This window comes from Bombina bombina, chromosome 1, assembly GCF_027579735.1.
Source record: "Bombina bombina isolate aBomBom1 chromosome 1, aBomBom1.pri, whole genome shotgun sequence".
NCBI lineage: Eukaryota > Metazoa > Chordata > Amphibia > Anura > Bombinatoridae > Bombina > Bombina bombina.
In genome coordinates, this window is record NC_069499.1 from 340,967,943 (window position 1) to 340,989,651 (window position 21,709).

Here is a 21,709-nt window from a genome sequence, read left to right on the forward strand (position 1 = left end):
GTTAAAAAAACGTTCCCCAAGTTTATAAGTGTGAATTACCAGCATAAACCAGCATAAAATGCCCAAATAAAGCAATCGATTTTGCCCATAAAAGTGTCTACCAGTTTTATAGCCCATATTAAGCCCTTTATTCTGTTTGAGACTAAGAAAATGGCTTACCGGTCCCCATGAGGGGAAATGACAGCCTTCCAGCATTACACAGTCTTGTTAGAAATATGGCTAGTCATACCTTAAGCAGAAAAGTCTGCTAACTGTTTCCCCCAACTGAAGTTACTTCATCTCAACAGTCCTATGTGGAAACAGCAAACGATTTTAGTTACTGTCTGCTAAAATCATCTTCCTCTCACAAACAGAATTCTTCATCTTTTTCTGTTTCAGAGTAAATAGTACATACCAGCACTATTTTAAAATAAACTCTTGATAGTAGAATAAAAAAACTACAACTAAACACCACATACTCTTAACCATCTCCGTGGAGATGTTGCCTGTGCAACGGCAAAGAGAATGACTGGGGTGGGCGGAGCCTAGGAGGGACTATATGGATGACGCCGTGGACCGGACACACCAATGTTGGAGAAAATGTTTACTCTTGGTTGCTTTGTTATTCTATAGAAAGACAACAGAAAATGTCTTGTAACCACGTGTTCTCATTAAAAAAAAAAAAAAATATAAGAGGGTATTCATTTAATGCATTTCCACTCCATCTGTAATTGAGAGTTCACATTCTAAAACCCAATCCCCCCCCCCTCAAAAAAATAAAATAAAAATGTAATTCTTACCTTGATATGATCTACTACTATCTGCTGTTCTCGTACTTGCACATCACAAACTCTCTGGCTGTGAGAAACACACCGCTTGAGTGGTTCATCGTCACTTTCTGAGTCAAGGCATGTGGTTAATACACTTGTGGACTTCAATGTGTGCTTCCTAACCATTATACATAAAAAAAAAAAAACAAAACGTAGTTGCATGCATATAAACAAGAAAAACGCCTCACATTTAATACAAACAATTACAAGAGAGTTACAGTTCATATATTTAATATACTTAACAAATATACATAAAATTAGGTTTACAAAAGAGCAACACCTTAACAATTGATTATCCAACAGGTTACAAAATTACTGTGCAGGGCCACTTACCTAACTGAATTTAATGTTGTCACTGTGCTGGCATTCACCATTTGTGAAACTTTCAGTGGTCGTGAACTGCATATCAGATTACAATGAATAAAAACAAAAATTACTCCAAAAAAAAATAGAAGAAAAAAAAATAATGAGCTAGATGTGAAAGCTTACTAGCAGACATTTCCAGCATTATTGTTAAATTAGGCAAGACTGATGCACATTTGTATTTACAAGAAATGTTAACCCAGACCTACATTGCAGTTTGAGCATTCCAACCCAAGGACAGTGGAGGGCGTGTGCTTTCTGTGCAGTGAGACGAGAGTGTAAGGTATCGAGGGATGACCACTTGCTGGACCACTTTATTATTGAGAGACAGAACTACATTAAAACTATATCGTTTTAAATGCAGAATAAGAATCCTGAAAAAAAAAAAAATAAAAAAAAAAATAAACCATTAGTTTTGCTGGTTAAAGGAGTCAGAAGAGAGCAGAAAATAATTATCCTACAAATATTTTTTATTAAATATAAATCTATATACACACACACACATACAGTATATATCTATATACACACACAATATATATATATATATATATATATATATATATATACACATACACACATAATATATATATATATATATATATATATATACACACACACACATAATATATATATATATATATATATATATATATATATATATATATATATATATATATATATATACATACACGAAAAACGGAGGCGGAGAGGGAGGATGAGAGGCGGACCAGAGAATGCCTGCAAAACGGCAATTTTGGAAGAGACTGAAGAGTGTGTGGGAATCATCTGGGAGTGTTGTGGCGGTGGTCAAGCGGTGGGACAGCCCAAAGTTGTGAGCAATAAAGTGAATATTGTAAAAAAAAAAAAAAAAAAAACTTCTTACTGATTTTTTTTAAACTTCTGTGACGCTCAACATTGAGTTTGATTACATATTACAATAATACAATATATTTTATTTTTAAATGTTCATTAAGGGTTGCTTGTAGGATGTATTGTGAAGTGATCTGTAAAATATAATATATTCAACATGTTACCAAAATATATATAAAAAATATCTACTACGTACTGCTCTCTCTCTATCATCTATCTAGTAGATAGATTATAGAGAATGAATGATATATAGAGTTACTTACTAGATTTAATATATAATTTAGTAGAGTCAAGTGTAGATTCTCAGAAGATAGATCATCAATCATCAGTAGAAGCACATAGTGGTGCAGTGCACAACAAGTTTTTTTATTTTTATATTTTTCCTCTAATTAGAAGTGTTAATTTTTATGCTCCAAGAGTGAACTGGACATTGATAAACATGTACAGTAAGATTCTGTAGTGTTAAATAAACATTTTATTGAAAAAGTTATAGGACTGTTTTGTGGTTTTTGTCACTCATCAGCTGGGAGACGGTTTGAATCACTACTAGTTATGAATCACTGCACTAACCCTAGCTAAGCTTATAAGCTGTGTGAACAGCGATGCTTTAGTGTAAAGGGAATCTGCTGTTGTGAACCTCATTTGCATATCTTACCCAGAATCCTTTGCTGCATTGGAAACAATGTAATTCAGAGGTTTTCTGTGGGAAAAACAAGCCTTCTGGCCTGTCTAGATTTGTTAATGAACAACACAATGAGTTACCTTCTCTATATTTTGTGCGCAGTGGAGGATTCTAAACTCACTTTTTACCTCCCCCTAATTTTAAATGTTGAGAAAGGGGATACGGTCCCCTAAACGTCACATTAAAGGCACGTTTTTTCAAAAGGCCAGTGAATGCAATGTAATATATATATATATATATAACATAATTTATGTAAGAACTTACCTGATAAATTCATTTCTTTCATATTAGCAAGAGTCCATGAGTTAGTGACGTATGGGATATACATTCCTACCAGGAGGGGCAAAGTTTCCCAAACCTCAAAATGCCTATAAATACACCCCTCACCACACCCACAATTCAGTTTAACGAATAGCCAAGAAGTGGGGTGATAAGAAAAAAAGTGCGAAAGCATATAAAATAAGGAATTGGATAATTGTGCTTTATACAAAATCATAACCACCACAAAAAAAGGGCGGGCCTCATGGACTCTTGCTAATATGAAAGAAATGAATTTATCAGGTAAGTTCTTACATAAATTATGTTTTCTTTCATGTAATTAGCAAGAGTGAATGAGCTAGTGACGTATGGGATAATGACTACCCAAGAAGTGGATCTTTCCACACAAGAGTCACTAGAGAGGGAGGGATAAAATAAAGACAGCCAATTCCTGCTGAAAAATCCACACCCAAAATAAAGTTTAACGAAAAACATAAGCAGAAGATTCAAACTGAAACCGCTGCCTGAAGTACTTTTCTACCAAAGACTGCTTCAGAAGAAGAAAATACATCAAAATGGTAGAATTTAGTAAAAGTATGCAAAGAGGACCAAGTAGCTGCTTTGCAGATCTGGTCAACCGAAGCTTCATTCCCAAACGCCCAGGAAGTAGAAACTGACCTAGTAGAATGAGCTGTAATTCTCTGAGGCGGAGTCTTACCCGACTCAACATAAGCAAGATGAATTAAAGATTTCAACCAAGATGCCAAAGAAATGGCAGAAGCTTTCTGGCCTTTTCTAGAACCGGAAAAGATAACAAATAGACTAGAAGTCTTACGAAAAGATTTCGTAGCTTCAACATAATATTTCAAAGCTCTAACAACATCTAAAGAATGCAACGATTTCTCCTTAGAATTCTTAGGATTAGGACATAATGAAGGAACCACAATTTCTCTACTAATGTTGTTGGAATTCACAACTTTAGGTAAAAATTCAAAAGAAGTTCGCAACACCGCCTTATCCTGATGAAAAATCAGAAAAGGAGACTCACAAGAAAGAGCAGATAATTCAGAAACTCTTCTGGCAGAAGAGATGGCCAAAAGGAACAAAACTTTCCAAGAAAGTAATTTAATGTCCAATGAAAGCATAGGTTCAAACGGAGGAGCTTGAAGAGCTCCCAGAACCAAATTCAAACTCCAAGGAGGAGAAATTGACTTAATGACAGGTTTTATACGAACCAAAGCTTGTACAAAACAATGAATATCAGGAAGAATAGCAATCTTTCTGTGAAAAAGAACAGAAAGAGCAGAGATTTGTCCTTTCAAAGAACTTGCGGACAAACCCTTATCTAAACCATCCTGAAGGAACTGTAAAATTCTCGGTATTCTAAAAGAATGCCAGGAAAAATGATGAGAAAGACACCAAGAAATATAAGTCTTCCAGACTCTATAATATATCTCTCGAGATACAGATTTACGAGCCTGTAACATAGTATTAATCACAGAGTCAGAGAAACCTCTTTGACTAAGAATCAAGCGTTCAATCTCCATACCTTTAAATTTAAGGATTTCAGATCCTGATGGAAAAAAGGACCTTGTGACAGAAGGTCTGGTCTTAACGGAAGAGTCCACGGTTGGCAAGAGGCCATCCGGACAAGATCCGCATACCAAAACCTGTGAGGCCATGCCGGAGCTACCAGGAGAACAAACGAGCATTCCTTCAGAATCTTGGAGATTACTCTTGGAAGAAGAACTAGAGGCGGAAAGATATAGGCAGGATGATACTTCCAGGGAAGTGATAATGCATCCACTGCCTCCGCCTGAGGATCCCGGGATCTGGACAGATACCTGGGAAGTTTCTTGTTTAGATGGGACGCCATCAGATCTATTTCTGGAAGTTCCCACATTTGAACAATCTGAAGAAATACCTCTGGGTGAAGAGACCATTCGCCCGGATGCAACGTTTGGCGACTGAGATAATCCGCTTCCCAATTGTCTACACCTGGAATATGAACCGCAGAGATTAGACAGGAGCTGGATTCCGCCCAAACCAAAATTCGAGATACTTCTTTCATAGCCAGAGGACTGTGAGTCCCTCCTTGATGATTGATGTATGCCACAGTTGTGACATTGTCTGTCTGAAAACAAATGAACGATTCTCTCTTCAGAAGAGGCCAAAACTGAAGAGCTCTGAAAATTGCCCGGAGTTCCAAAATATTGATCGGTAATCTCACCTCCTGAGATTCCCAAACTCCTTGTGCCGTCAGAGATCCCCACACAGCTCCCCAACCTGTGAGACTTGCATCTGTTGAAACTACAGTCCAGGTCGGAAGCACAAAAGAAGCCCCCTGAATTAAACGATGGTGATCTGTCCACCATGTTAGAGAGTGTCGAACAATCGGTTTTAAAGATATTAATTGAGATATCTTCGTGTAATCCTTGCACCATTGCTTCAGCATACAGAGCTGAAGAGGTCGCATGTGAAAACGAGCAAAGGGGATTGCGTCCGATGCAGCAGTCATAAGACCTAGAATTTCCATGCATAAGGCTACCGAAGGGAATGATTGTGACTGAAGGTTTCGACAAGCTATAATCAATTTTAAACGTCTCTTGTCTGTTAAAGACAGAGTCATGGACACTGAATCCATCTGGAAACCCAGAAAGGTTACCTTTGTCTGAGGAATCAAAGAACTTTTTGGTAAATTGATCCTCCAACCATGATCTTGAAGAAACAACACAAGTCGATTCGTATGAGATTCTGCTAAATGTAAAGACTGAGCAAGTACCAAGATATCGTCCAAATAAGGAAATACCACAATACCCTGTTCTCTGATTACAGACAGCAGGGCACCGAGAACCTTTGTAAAAATTCTTGGAGCTGTAGCTAGGCCAAACGGCAGAGCCACAAACTGGTAATGCTTGTCTAGGAAAGAGAATCTCAGAAACTGATAGTGATCTGGATGAATCGGAATATGCAGATATGCATCCTGTAAATCTATTGTGGACATATAATTCCCTTGCTGAACAAAAGGTAAGATAGTCCTTACAGTTACCATCTTGAATGTTGGTATCCTTACATAACGATTCAATATTTTTAGATCCAGAACTGGTCTGAAGGAATTCTCCTTCTTTGGTACAATGAAGAGATTTGAATAAAACCCCATCCCCTGTTCCGAAACTGGAACTGGCATAATTACTCCAGTCAACTCTAGATCTGAAACACATTTCAGAAATGCTTGAGCTTTTACTGGATTTACTGGGACACGGGAAAGAAAAAATCTCTTTGCAGGAGGTCTCAACTTGAAACAAATTCTGTACCCTTCTGAAACAATGCTCTGAATCCAAAGATTGTGAACAGAATTGACCCAAATTTCTTTGAAAAAACGTAACCTGCCCCCTACCAGCTGAGCTGGAATGAGGGCCGCACCTTCATGTGGACTTAGAAGCAGGCTTTGCCTTTCTAGCTGGCTTGGATTTATTCCAGACTGGAGATGGTCTCCAAACTGAAACTGCTCCTGAGGATGAAGGATCAGGCTTTTGTTCTTTGTTGAAACGAAAGGAACGAAAACGATTATTAGCCCTGTTTTTACCTTTAGATTTTTTATCCTGTGGTAAAAAAGTTCCTTTCCCACCAGTAACAGTTGAAATAATGGAATCCAACTGAGAACCAAATAATTTGTTACCCTGGAAAGAAATGGAAAGTAAAGTTGATTTAGAAGCCATATCAGCATTCCAAGTTTTAAGCCATAAAGCTCTTCTAGCTAAAATAGCTAGAGACATAAACCTGACATCAACTCTGATAATATCAAAAATGGCATCACAGATAAAATTATTAGCATGTTGAAGAAGAATAATAATATCATGAGAATCACGATGTGTTACTTGTTGCGCTAAAGTTTCCAACCAAAAAGTTGAAGCTGCAGCAACATCAGCCAAAGATATAGCAGGTCTAAGAAGATTACCTGAACACAGATAAGCTTTTCTTAGAAAGGACTCCATTTTCCTATCTAGAGGATCCTTAAACGAAGTACCATCTGACGTAGGAATGGTAGTACGTTTAGCAAGGGTAGAAATAGCCCCATCAACTTTAGGGATCTTGTCCCAAAATTCTAATCTGTCAGGCGGCACAGGATATAATTGCTTAAAACGTTTAGAAGGAGTAAATGAATTACCCAAATTATCCCATTCTTTGGAAATTACTGCAGAAATAGCATCAGGGACAGGAAAAACTTCTGGAATAACTACAGGAGTTTTAAAAACCTTATTTAAACGTTTAGATTTAGTATCAAGAGGACCAGAATCCTCTATTTCTAAAGCAATCAGGACTTCTTTAAGTAAAGAACGAATAAATTCCATTTTAAATAAATATGAAGATTTATCAGCATCAACCTCTGAGACAGAATCCTCTGAACCAGAGGAATCATCAGAAACAGAATGATGATGTTCAGTTAAAAATTCATCTGTAGGGAGAGAAGTTTTAAAAGATTTTTTATGTTTACTAGAAGGAGAAATAACAGACATAGCCTTCTTTATGGATTCAGAAACAAAAACATAATTTATGTAAGAACTTACCTGATAAATTCATTTCTTTCATATTAACAAGAGTCCATGAGCTAGTGACGTATGGGATATACATTCCTACCAGGAGGGGCAAAGTTTCCCAAACCTTAAAATGCCTATAAATACACCCCTCACCACACCCACAAATCAGTTTAACGAATAGCCAAGAAGTGGGGTGATAAGAAAAAAAGTGCGAAGCATATAAAATAAGGAATTGGAATAATTGTGCTTTATACAAAAAAATCATAACCACCCCAAAAAAGGGTGGGCCTCATGGACTCTTGTTAATATGAAAGAAATGAATTTATCAGGTAAGTTCTTACATAAATTATGTTTTCTTTCATGTAATTAACAAGAGTCCATGAGCTAGTGACGTATGGGATAATGACTACCCAAGATGTGGATCTTTCCACACAAGAGTCACTAGAGAGGGAGGGATAAAATAAAGACAGCCAATTCCTGCTGAAAATAATCCACACCCAAAATAAAGTTTAACAAAAAACATAAGCAGAAGATTCAAACTGAAACCGCTGCCTGAAGAACTTTTCTACCAAAAACTGCTTCAGAAGAAGAAAATACATCAAAATGGTAGAATTTAGTAAAAGTATGCAAAGAGGACCAAGTTGCTGCTTTGCAGATCTGGTCAACCGAAGCTTCATTCCTAAACGCCCAGGAAGTAGATACTGACCTAGTAGAATGAGCTGTAATTCTCTGAGGCGGAATTTTACCCGACTCAACATAGGCAAGATGAATTCAAGATTTCAACCGAGATGCCAAAGAAATGGCAGAAGCTTTCTGGCCTTTCCTAGAACCGGAAAAGATAACAAATAGACTAGAAGTCTTACAGAAAGATTTCGTAGCTTCAACATAATATTTTAAAGCTCTAACAACATCCAAAGAATGCAACGATTTCTCCTTAGAATTCTTAGGATTAGGACATAATGAAGGAACCACAATTTCTCTACTAATGTTGTTGGAATTCACAACTTTAGGTAAAAATTCAAAAGAAGTTCGCAACACCGCCTTATCCTGATGAAGAATCAGAAAAGGAGACTCATAAGAAAGAGCAGATAATTCAGAAACTCTTCTGGCAGAAGAGATGGCCAAAAGGAACAAAACTTTCCAAGAAAGTAATTAATATCCAATGAATGCATAGGTTCAAATGGAGGAGCTTGAAGAGCCCCCAGAACCAAATTCAAACTCCAAGAAGGAGAAATTGACTTAATGACAGGCTTTATACAAACCAAAGCTTGTACAAAACAATGAATATCAGGAAGAATAGCAATCTTTCTGTGAAAAAGAACAGAAAGAGCAGAGATTTGACCTTTCAAGGAACTTGCGGACAAACCCTTATCTAAACCATCCTGAAGAAACTGTAATATTCTCGGTATTCTAAAAGAATGCCAAGAAAAATGATGAGAAAGACACCAAGAAATATAAGTCTTCCAGACTCTATAATATATCTCTCTGGATACAGATGTACGAGCCTGTAACATAGTATTAATCACAGAGTCAGAGAAACCTCTTTGACCAAGAATCAAGCGTTCAATCTCCATACCTTTAAATTTAAGGATTTCAGATCCTGATGGAAAAAAGGACCTTGAGACAAAAGGTCTGGTCTTAACGGAAGAGTCCACGGTTGGCAAGAGGCCATCCGGACAAGATCCGCATACCAAAACCTGTGAGGCCATGCCGGAGCTACCAGCAGAACAAACGAGCATTCCTTCAGAATCTTGGAGATTACTCTTGGAAGAAGAACTAGAGGCGGAAAGATATAGGCAGGATGATACTTCCAAGGAAGTGAAAATGCATCCACTGCCTCCGCCTGAGGATCCCGGGATCTGGACAGATACCTGGGAAGTTTCTTGTTTAGATGAGAAGCCATCAGAACTATTTCTGGAAGTTCCCACATTTGAACAATCTGAAGAAATACCTCTGGGTGAAGAGACCATTCGCCCGGATGCAACGTTTGGCGACTGAGATAATCCGCTTTCCAATTGTCCATACCTGGGATATAAACCGCAGAGATTAGACAGGAGCTGGATTCCGCCCAAACCAAAATTCGAGATACTTCTTTCATAGCCAGAGGACTGTGAGTCCCTCCTTGATGATTGATGTATGCCACAGTTGTGACAATGTCTTATCTGAAAACAATGAACAACTCTCTCTTCAGAAGAGGCCAAGACTGAAGAGCTCTGAAAATTGCACGGAGTTCCAAAATATTGATCGGAAATCTCACCTCCTGAGATTCCCAAACCCCTTGTGCCGTCAGAGACCCCCACACAGCTCCCCAACCTGTAAGACTTGAATCTGTTGAGATTATAGTCCAGGTCGGAAGAACAAAGAAGCCCCCTGAACTAAACGATGGTGATCTGTCCACCATGTCAGAGAGTGTCGTAAAATCGTTTTAAAGATATTAATTGAGAAATCTTTGAGTAATCCCTGCACCATTGGTTCAGCATACAGAGCTGAAGAGGTCGCATGTGAAAACGAGCAAAGGAGATCGCATCTGATGCGGCAGTCCTAAGATCCAACATTTCCATGCATAAGGCTACCAAAGGGAATGATTGTGACTGAAGGTTTTGACAAGCTGATATCAATGTTAAACTTCTCTTGTCTGACAAGGACAGAGTCATAGACACTGAATTTATCTAGAAACCTAAAAAGGTTACCCTTGTCTGAGGAATCAATAAACTGATTAGTAAATTGATCCTCCAACCATGAACTTGAAGAAACAACACAAGTCGATTCGTATGAGATTCTTCGAAAATGAGAAGACTGAGCAAGTACCAAGATATCGTCCAAATAAGGAAATACCAAAACCCTATTCTCTGATTACAGAAAGAAGGGCACCGAGAACCTTTGAAAAAAATTCTTGGAACTGAGGCTAGGCCAAAAGTAGAGCCACAAAACTGGTAATGCTTGTCTAAAAAGAGAATCTCAGACACTAAAAGTGATCTGGATGAATCGGAATATGCAGATACACATCCTGTAAATCTATTGTAGACATATAATGCCCTTGCTAAACAAAAGGCAGGATAGTCCTACAGTAACCATCTTGAATGTTGGTATCCTAACATAACGATTCAATAATGATAGATCCAGAACTGGTCTGAAGGAATTGACCTTCTTTGGTACAATGAAGAGATAAAATAAAACCCCAGCCCCTGTTCCAGAACTGGAACTGGCATAAATACTCCAGCCAACTCTAGATCTGAAACACATTTCAGAAATGCTGAGCCTTGCTGTGTCAATTGGGACACGGGAAAGAAAAGAATCTCTTAGCAGGAGGCCTTAACTTGAAGCCAATTCTGTACCTTTCTGAAACAATGTTTCTGAAACCAGAGATTAAGAACGGAATTGATCCAAATTTCTTTGAAGAAAACGTAATCTGCCCCATACCAGCTGAGCTGGAATAAGGGCCGCACCTTCATAGGTACTTAGGAGCTGGCTATAGGTTTCTATAAGGCTTGGATATATTCCAAACTGGAAATAGTTTCCAAACTGATACCGCTCCTGAGGAAGAAGGATCAGGCTTTTGTTCCTTGTTGTGAGGAAAGGAACGAAAAGATTATTTACCCTGGAAAGAAAGGGAAAGCAAAGTTGACTTAGAAGACATGTCAGCATTCCAAGTTTAATCCATAAAGCTTTTCTAGCTAAAATAGCTAGAGACATATACCTGACATCAACTCTAATGATATCAAAAGATGGTATCACCAATAAAATTATTAGCATGTTATAGAATAATAATAATGCTATAAAATTAAGATCTGTTACTTGTTGCGCTAAAGCTTCTAACCAAAAAAGTTGAAGCTGCAGCAACATCCGCTAAAAATATAGCAGGTCTAAGAAGATTACCTGAACATAAGTAAGCTTTTCTTAGAAAGGATTCAATTTTCCTATCTAAAGGATCCTTAAATGAAGTACTATCTGCCATAGGAATAGTAGTACATTAGCAGGAGTAGAGACAGCCCCATAACCTTAGGGATTTTTGTCCCAACAAACTCTAATCTGTCAGATGGCACAGGATATAATTTGCTTAAACGTCTAGAAGGAGTAAATAAATTACCCAAATTATTCCATTCCCTGGAAATTACTTCAGAAATAGCATCAGGGAGATAAAACACTTCTGGAATAACTACAGGAGATTTAAAAACCTTATTTAAACGTTTACATTTAGTATCAAGAGGACCAGAATCCTCTATTTCTAATGCAAATAACACTTCTTTAAGTAAAGAACGAATAAATTCCATCTTGAACAAATACAAAGATTTATCAGCATCAACCTCTGAGACAGAAACCTCTGAACCAGAAGAACCATTATCAGTATCAGAATGATGATGTTCATTTAAAAATTCATCTGAAAAAAAGAGAAGTTTTAAAAGACTTTTATGTATACTAGAAGGAGAAATAACAGACATAGCCTTCTTAATGGATTTAAAAAATAAAATCTCTTATGTTATCAGGAACACTCTGAAAATTAGATGTTGACGGACAGCAACAGGTAATGTAACAGTACTAAAGGAAATTTTATCTGCATTAATAAGTTTGACATGACATGCAATACAAATAACAGCTGGAGAAACAGATACCAAAAGTTTATAGCAGACTTAGCTTGGTAGCTCCAGCACTGTGCAGTGATTTTCCTGTAGTAACTTCTGACTCAGTTGCAACGTGGAACATCTTGCAATATGTAAAAGAAAAAAACAACATATAAAGCAAAATTGATCAAATTCCTTAAATGACAGTTTCAGGAATGGGAAAAAAATGCCAGTGAACAAGCTTCTAGCAACCAGAAGCAATAAATAATGAGACTTAAATAATGTGGAGACAAAAATGACGCCCATATTTTTTAGCGCCAAAAAAGACGCCCACATTATTTGGCGCCTAAATGCTTTTGGCGCCAAAAATGACGCCACATCCAGAACGCCGACATTTTTGACGCAAAATAACGTCAAAAAATGACGCAACTTCCGGCGACACGTATGACGCCGGAAACGGAAAAGAATTTTTGCGCCAAAAAAGTCCGCGCCAAGAATGACGCAATAAAATGAAGCATTTTCAGCCCCCGCGAGCCTAACAGCCCACAGGGAAAAAAGTCAAATTTTTGAGGTAAGAAAAAATATGATAATTCAATGCATAATCCCAAATATGAAACTGACTGTCTGGAAATAAGGAAAGTTGAACATTCTGAGTCAAGGCAAATAAATGTTTGAATACATATATTTAGAACTTTATAAATAAAGTGCCCAACCATAGCTTAGAGTGTCACAGAAAATAAGACTTACTTACCCCAGGACACTCATCTACATGTTTGTAGAAAGCCAAACCAGTACTGAAACGAGAATCAGTAGAGGAAATGGTAAATATAAGAGTATATCGTCGATCTGAAAAGGGAGGTAAGAGATGAATCTCTACGACCGATAACAGAGAACCTTATGAAATAGACCCCGTAGAAGGAGATCACTGCATTCAATAGGCAATACTCTCTTCACATCCCTCTGACATTCACTGCACGCTGAGAGGAAAACCGGGCTCCAACTTGCTGCGGAGCGCATATCAACGTAGAATCTAGCACAAACTTACTTCACCACCTCCCTTGGAGGCAAAGTTTGTAAAACTGATTTGTGGGTGTGGTGAGGGGTGTATTTATAGGCATTTTAAGGTTTGGGAAACTTTGCCCCTCCTGGTAGGAATGTATATCCCATACGTCACTAGCTCATGGACTCTTGTTAATTACATGAAAGAAATCTCTTATATTATCAGGAACATTCTGCACCTTAGATGTTGAAGGAACTGCAACAGGCAATGGTACTTTACTAAAGGAAATATTATCTGCTTTAACAAGTTTGTCATGACAATCAATACAAACAACAGCTGGAGAAATAGCTACCAAAAGTTTACAGCAGATACACTTAGCTTTGGTAGATTCAGCACTTGACAGCGATTTTCCTGTAGTATCTTCTGACTCAGATGCAACGTGAGACATCTTGCAATATGTAAGAGAAAAAACATATATATAAAGCAAAATTGATCAAATTCCTTAAATGACAGTTTCAGGAATGGGAAAAAATGCCAAAGAACAAGCTTCTAGCAACCAGAAGCAATAAAAAATGAGACTGAAATAATGTGGAGACAAGAGTGACGCCCATATTTTTTCGCGCCAAATAAGACGCCCACATTATTTGGCGACTAAATGCTTTTTGGCGCCAAAAATGACGCCACATCCGGAACGCCGACATTTTTGGCGCAAAATAACGTCAAAAAGTGACGCAACTTCCGGCGACACGTATGACGCCGGAAACGGAAATAGAATTTTTGCGCCAAAAAAGTCCGCGCCAAGAATGACGCAATAAAATGAAGCATTTTCAGCCCCCGCGAGCCTAACAGCCCACAGGGAAAAAGTCAAATTTTAAGGTAAGAAAAAATGTTAAATTAAAATGCATTATCCCAAATATGAAACTGACTGTCTGAAAAATAAGGAAAGTTGAACATTCTGAGTCAAGGCAAATAAATGTTTGAATACATATATTTAGAACTTTATAAACAAAGTGCCCAACCATAGCTAGGAGTGTCACAAAAAATAAGACTTACTTACCCCAGGACACTCATCTACATATAGTAGATAGCCAAACCAGTACTGAAACGAGAATCAGTAGAGGTAATGGTATATATAAGAGTATATCGTCGATCTGAAAAGGGAGGTAAGAGATGAATCTCTACGACCGATAACAGAGAACCTATGAAATAGACCCCTTAGAAGGAGATCACTGCATTCAAATAGGCAATACTCCTCACATCCCTCTGACATTCACTGCACGCTGAGAGGAAAACCGGGCCCCAACTTGCTGCGGAGCGCATATCAACGTAGAATCTAGCACAAACTTACTTCACCACCTCCATCGGAGGCAAAGTTTGTAAAACTGAATTGTGGGTGTGGTGAGGGGTGTATTTATAGGCATTTTGTGGTTTGTGAAACTTTGCCCCTCCTGGTAGGAATGTATATCCCATACGTCACTAGCTCATGGACTCTTGCTAATTACATGAAAGAAATATATATATATATATATATATATATATATATATATATATATATATATATATATAGATATATATATAGATATAGAGAGAGAGAGAGAGAGAGAGAGAGAGAGAGAGAGAGAGACTCAATACTGCAGCTAAAGGGTGCTACAAGCGCACTGGACTCACATGCGTCTACAAGCTCTATGTTTGGCTCGGTAATAATACCCTGAGCGTCACTGTGACACACTACTGCAAATGAGGGGTAACATATCTTATTGCATACAAGGTCTCTCACAATTGATAACTGATCCACAGTGTACATGCTGCTTACTCACTCTATAGCGCTTAAACAAAGTGCAGAACACTACTGTGGGGTCTTTGAGAAGTGTCCCTGCCATAACATTACTATCATAATGATTGTATACAACCATGCTGCAGTAGGAAGAGAGATAAACATCCCCTATATTCTGCTGAGTGTTTACCCTCTGAGTAAAACTTTCGGAACTACAAGCATAGTACCAATCTCCAAGAGACCATTTCAGATTATTCTCTGCTGCCATCAGGTGATGCATCTGCATATTTTTTATACCATTAGAAGTTTCCTGAAACGCTTTATGACCACATAGAAGCCTATATGAACTGACCTACATTCACATGTACCGCCCTCCAATACCTCTCTGTCCACGCACATGCTAAAAACCTTGAAAAAGTCTACGAGAGCAAGGAAATGTACGTTGGAGAAGATAATTATTCACAAAGCGGCATAAGCAGATGAATTGAACATTGCCCGGTTACAAATATAGAGCGTTGTAGTGACTAAAGGTAAACTAAAATTACTTTGAAAAGACCAGTCCCTCTAAAGTTTACAAATCTAATACACGCTGCCTGTGTGCATTTCCCTTGATTGAAATCTGTGCCTGACTAAGATTTGTTTGTATTTTATCTGTTTTTATACATATACATTTTTAATGTTGAAATAAATCCTTGAAATACATGTTCTGGTCTATACCAGTAGAATTTTAAATAACATCTATAACTTAGAGCTATAGAAGCTCTCCCCCATGTAAGTACCGTTCATTCGGATTGGGATATCATTTTATATGTTAACTTTTTTGCACTATGTCTATGTTTTTATCTTTTTGAGGAAACCACCCTAAAACATTATTATAACAGAAGAAATCAAGAAAATAAAGTGGACTTTCTACATCTGTTGTGAATTATAATTTAAGTCTATTTTTTGCTTTTCTATCTATGCACTGTGCTTGTTTAATCACATTTTTTATTTGGTTTGTTGTATCACTTACATAGAGTATCACTTTTAAATACATGTAAAACATTAGTGGGAACTGATAGAGTAGTGGTCAAGTTGTCTGCCTAAGGATTTAACATCCAGAGTTTAATTCCTCTAATAGAAAATTATATTCTGTGTACTGTTTTTGTTTTATCACATTTTTTATTTTATTTTTATACTTAGTTTCCTTGTTGTATTACTTACTAACTTACAAAGAGCGAATTGCTTTATATTTTTTCTTTTGGTTCTATATGTTAAAAACCTGCCACTAGGCTAATGATGCTGCTCATACCTAATTTATGCAATGTGTCAGTACTGAATAACTTTAATCACTGGAGCAAGTTAGCTGGATATTTTCATTATTTTACTTAATACTAATTGTCTTCCAGAAAGGAACTGTGAGATATACTCTGTGGAGCTACAATAACCCTGACATATTGTGCCACTGTATGCAGAAATACTACAGAAATAAAACAACTTTTATAAGATGACAGACAGTATGGCGTAAAAAAACAAAAATACAGAGATAAGAGTTAAGCTGTTAAGTTATCAAGCTGATGATTACATTCTCTCCTGATGAAACGCATGCCTTGCGAGATACACATCCTATAGTAAATCAGCTCTTTGCACTATTTCTTCCCAAGATAGAACTACAAACTGGGGTTGAATCTCTATCTGCAGATTTCAAACAATTCTCCAGAAGGCTCACCCACGTTGAGCACCATGTCTCTGAACATGAAGATTGCCACCGCGAGGTCTCCATGACTAACTCAACTGCAGAAACAGAACATAGAACTAAGAGCACAACTGGATGACTTGGAAAACAGGCCACGCAGGAAAATCTGCTGATTGTTGGACTACCAGAATCAGTGCAAAGTTATTCACTGCAACTATTTGCCAAAACAAGAAAAAAAAAAGTATAAGAGAAACACAGCTAAGGAAGACCTACTATTAAGGCAATTGATGAATGCCCAAAATAAATACCCCCCCCCCCCACTCAAGTAAATTTCGAAAGATCAAAACTGCCAGAGATATTTTCTGCTACAGAAATCTGTAAGAGTCACAAACACTGTTTTATAGGTTCGCTAACAAAACCAGTCGATCCCTCGCAACCTTAACGAAGCTAACTAGACCACCCAACATAATCACAATAATAAACTCAGGCGATCGAAATGTCTCACAGCCTGAGGAAAAACAAAAAGTCTTCACTGACTATTACGCTTCCCTGTATAGCCCTCAAGAAACTAGTCAATTAAATATAGATTCTGGGAAGGATTAAAACTCCCAATACTTACAGAAGATCAGCTGGATTCCTTAAATTCACCCATTACAGTAGAGGAGGTTGCTGAGGCAATACAGAATGCACCTCTTAGTAAAACCCCTGGTCCTGATGGCTTGCCGGACAAATTATATAAATTATTGAAAGCTAAAATTTCCAGTACCCTGACCAAAGATTTACAGAAGCCCATATTAGCATAATACTCAAATCAGGAAGACATTCACTCAAACCAGAATCATATTGCCCAATATCTCTACTCAATACCGATAACAAGCTGTTAATGAACATCCTGGCCAACAGAATTAGTTTAGTATTACCTACTCTAGTACACAACGATCAAACAGGTTTTGTACAGGGTAGATCTTCAATTACAAATATTAGGAAAGTTCAACTGGTTTTATCTTATTTTTGAAAAAATCACAATGCCCCACAATTGTCGAAGCAAACCACATCTGCTTGTTGGCTCTTGATGCCGAAAAAGCTTTCGACAAAATTTTATGGAAATACCTTTTACTAACCTTAGAACATTTCAGGTTTAGCGGGAATGTCTTTCAGACAACCCAAAATATATACCGAGATCCAATAGAGGCTGTCATAGTCAACGGTAGGGTTACCCCGGCTATCTCGCTACACAGAGGTAGCAGACAGGGCTGTCCGCTCTCTCCTCTACTGTTTGACCTCGCAATAGAGCCCCTTGCGCAGGCAATACAAGAAAAAAAACAAAAGGTCTAAAAATTGGTAACACCAAAACACATTTGTCCTTATACGTGGACGATAGGATTTGTTTAATCTTAACCCACAATCTAATATAACAAAACTATTATGGCTTATCCAGGAATTTGGAGCCATCTCCGGCTATCAGCTAAACAAAGATAAATCTGAATTGATTTGGTTACATCCCAGAGACTCGAGACACTCTAGGTACCAACTTTAAAATAATCCAAGAAGAATTAAAATACTTGGGTATCAAGCTAACCACAAACCCAAACATTAGTAAGCGCTCAACTACAAACCATAAATTAGAAAATTTTTAGACCAGCTAGAAAATTTGAAAGGACTACACCTCTCTCAATAAATCTGATTAAAATGATAACCTTCGCAAAACTATTATAGGTTTTTCAAATGTTCCCAGTTCTATTAGAGAAATGTGACCTAAACCAACTTAAAGTGAATGTAAAGATAGTGACACCCGTTAACGCCACAACAAATTAGATGCACTTTCATTCATCATTCTTTTAAAAATACGAGTAATATCGCCAAATAATACCTTTTAATCTGCTCAATGTAAGTTCCAAACCTCCACCCGCAATATTGGATTTTTGATTGACATATTGTGCGGCATCCGATTACCAATCACTGTTTCCCACAGATGTGGCTGTACTGCATTGATTTGTATGTGATTTCTTGCAAACCAGCTCCATCTAGTGGTTACTTTTTTTTTTTAGCACACATTTGTAAAATGGCTGTTTTATTTTCCCTTTTAGTAGCAGCCGATCAATCTATAAAAGTCTAAAAGCAGAGCCCATGCAGGAGAGTGAAGAGGAGGGAAAGCCACTTACTTATATTTCCCCCTAGGGACGTCTGCAGTCTGAAACTTAGGGTATGTAATCATTATGGAACCTCCCACACAATCTCCTGCTCTGAGAAAAAGATCAAATACATAGCAGATGCAGTAAACCCCACGGCTGCCAAAAAGGCTAAAACTGCAGTCCCCTCTGCTAGCTAGCTGCTGGGTTAACTGCATCTACAATGTATTTGATATCAGCAAGGCACAGCATTTCCAAAAGCAGCAGCCCCCCCACCCCCCTACAGCTATATACCTGTATTGGATTCCTGCACAGGAGCAGGGCTCATTATCAGTAAAGATAAAATGTTTAAAAAAAAAACACGAAATTTATGCTTACCTGAAACTTATTTTTTGACACGGTAAGTCCACGGATCATCATCAATTACTGTTGGAAATATCACTCCTGGCCAGGAGGAGGCAAAGATCACAACAGCAAAGCTGTTAAGTATCACTTCCCTTCCCACAAACCCAAGTCATTCGACCAAGGGAAAGGAGAGAAAGAAAATAAAGTGCAGAGGTGCCTGAGGATTATAAACAAAAAAAACTGTCTAAAAAACAGGGCGGGCCGTGGACTCGCCGTGTCAAGAAATAAATTTATCATCAGGTAAGCATAAATTTAGTTTTTTTTCTAATGACACGGTGAGTCCACGGATCATCATCAATTACTGTTGGGAATCAATAACCAAGCTAGAGGACACAGATAAGGGAGAGACAAGACAGGTAACCTAAAAAGAAAGAACCACCGCTTGAAGAAGCTCTCCCCCAAAAGAAGCCTCAGCTGAAGCAAAAGTATCAAATTTAGAAAAAGTATGCAGAGAAGACCAAGTTGCAGCCTTCAAATCGAAGCTTCATTTATGAAAGCCCAGGAAGAAGAAACAGACCTTGTGGAATTAGCCGTGATTCTCTCAGGAGGTTTCTGTCCAGCAGTTTCAGAAACCAGACGAATAATATCCTTCAGCCAAAGAGAAAGAGAAGAAGCCGTAGCTTTCTGACCCTTGCGTTTCCCAGAGAAACAAACAAAGCAGAAGACTGGTGAAAGCCCTTAGTCGACTGCAAGTAGAATTTCAGCGCACGCACAACATCTAGGCTGTGTAGCAAACGCTCCTTAGGAGGAGGATTAGGACACAAAGGAGGAACAACGATCTCATGATTAATATTGCTGTCCGAAACAACTTTAGGAAGAAAACCTAACGCGATGTGGATGAAAAAAGGGACCCTGAAGTAGAAAGTCCTTCCTCAGAGGTAGTCTCCAAGGAGGACAAGATGACATTTCCTACTTGGTCTGCATACCTGAACCTGCGAGGCCACGCCGGTGCTATGAGAATCACTGACGCCCTCTCCTGCTTGATCTGAGCAATGACTCGTGGAAGGAAAGCGAACGGGGGAAACAAGTTTGCTAGACTGAAATTCCAAGGGACCGCCAGAGCATCTAGCAGGACGGCCTATGGGTCCCTTGACCTCGAAACGTACCTAGGAAGCTTGGCATTCTGCCCAGAAGCCACGAGATCCAGCTCCGGCCACCCCCACTTGAAGGTCAAGCAGGAAAACGCCTCCTGATGGAGCTCCCACTCCCCGGGATGAAAAGTCTGTTGATTTAGAAAATCCGCTTCACAATTGTCCACTCCTGGAATGTGGATCGCCGATAGACCGCAGTTGTGGGTCTCTGACCACTGAATAATTTGGGCCACCTCTGTCAAGGCCAAGGAACTCATAGTTCCTCCCTGGTGGTTGATGTACGCCACCGAAGTTATGTTGTCCAATTGGAACCTGATAAATCGGGCTAAAGCTAACTAAAACCAGGCAAGTAGAGCATTGAAGATCACTCTCAGCTCTAGGATGTTTATAGGGAGAACAGACACTGACTTCAACAAGCCCCAGACTGCTCCCCAACCCAGCAGGCTGGCATCCGTGGTCAAAATCACCCAGGAAGGTCTGCGGAAGCAAGTTCCATGGGAAAGGTGTTCCTGAGACAACCACCACGGAAGAGAGAGTCTCTTGTCGCCTGATCCAGATCAATTCGCGGAGACAGATCTGCATAAGTCCCCGTTCTATTGTCTTAGCATGCATAACTGCAGAGCTCTGAGATGGAACCTGAGCGAAAGGGATGATGTCCATGGAAGCTACCATCAGACCAATTACCTCCATACATTGAGCCACTGACGGCCGAGGAGAGGACTGAAGGGCAAGGCAAGAGTCGAAAATCTTGGATTTTCTGACCTCTGTCAGAAATATTTTCATCGATAGGGAATCTATTATGGTCCCCAAAAACACTACCCTTGTAGATGGAATCGGAGAACTTTTTTCCCAGATTCACCTTCCATCCGTGGGAGAAATGACAAGATCTCCGTATGAGAATTTGCTTGTTAAAAAGACGGCCCCTGAACCAGTGCACTGCATGTGTAGACGACAAAGATTGGGACGCTTGAAGAGAGAGCTGAAGCATATCTTATACAGGAGACACCTGAACAGCATCCGCCTTAGCTAATGATGGCTCAGTATCAAAAAGTCTATTTCTGTAACGCAAAGTTCTCTCAATACACGAAGAACAAAAACAGAATTTATGCTTACCTGATAAATTACTTTCTCTTATGGTATATCCAGTCCACGGATTCATCCTTACTTGTGGGATATTCTCATTCCCTACAGGAAGTGGCAAAGAGAGCACACAGCAGAGCTGTCCATATAGCTCCCCCTCAGGCTCATTTGACCGACGGTTAGGAGAAAAAGGAGAAACCATAGGGTGCAGTGGTGACTGTAGTTTTAAATGAAATTTTTTTTATCCTGACTTAAATGCCAGGGCGGGCCGTGGACTGGATACACCGTAAGAGAAAGCAATTTATCAAGTAAGCATAAATTCTGTTTTCTCTTACAAGGTGTATCCAGTCCACGGATTCATCCTTACTTGTGGGATACCAATACCAAAGCTTTAGGACACGGATGAAGGGAGGGAACAAGTCAGGTAACCTAAACGGAAGGCACCACTGCTTGAAAAACCTCTCCCAAAAATAGCC

The 21,709-nt window shown here is 38.6% G+C and overlaps 1 protein-coding gene across 1 annotated transcript in view; it reads right to left on the bottom strand.

Annotated features, from left to right (window-relative positions):
• USP37 (ubiquitin specific peptidase 37) overlaps positions 1 to 21,709 on the bottom strand; it is a 343,747-nt gene that overhangs the window by 72,712 nt on the left and 249,326 nt on the right. The window contains exons 11-13 of the mRNA XM_053712385.1: positions 1,382 to 1,546; positions 1,143 to 1,208; positions 780 to 927 (exon numbers count right to left, since the gene is read on the bottom strand). Of these exons, the coding sequence (XP_053568360.1) occupies positions 780 to 927; positions 1,143 to 1,208; positions 1,382 to 1,546 (379 nt within the window). The remainder of the gene's footprint in view (positions 1 to 779; positions 928 to 1,142; positions 1,209 to 1,381; positions 1,547 to 21,709) is intronic.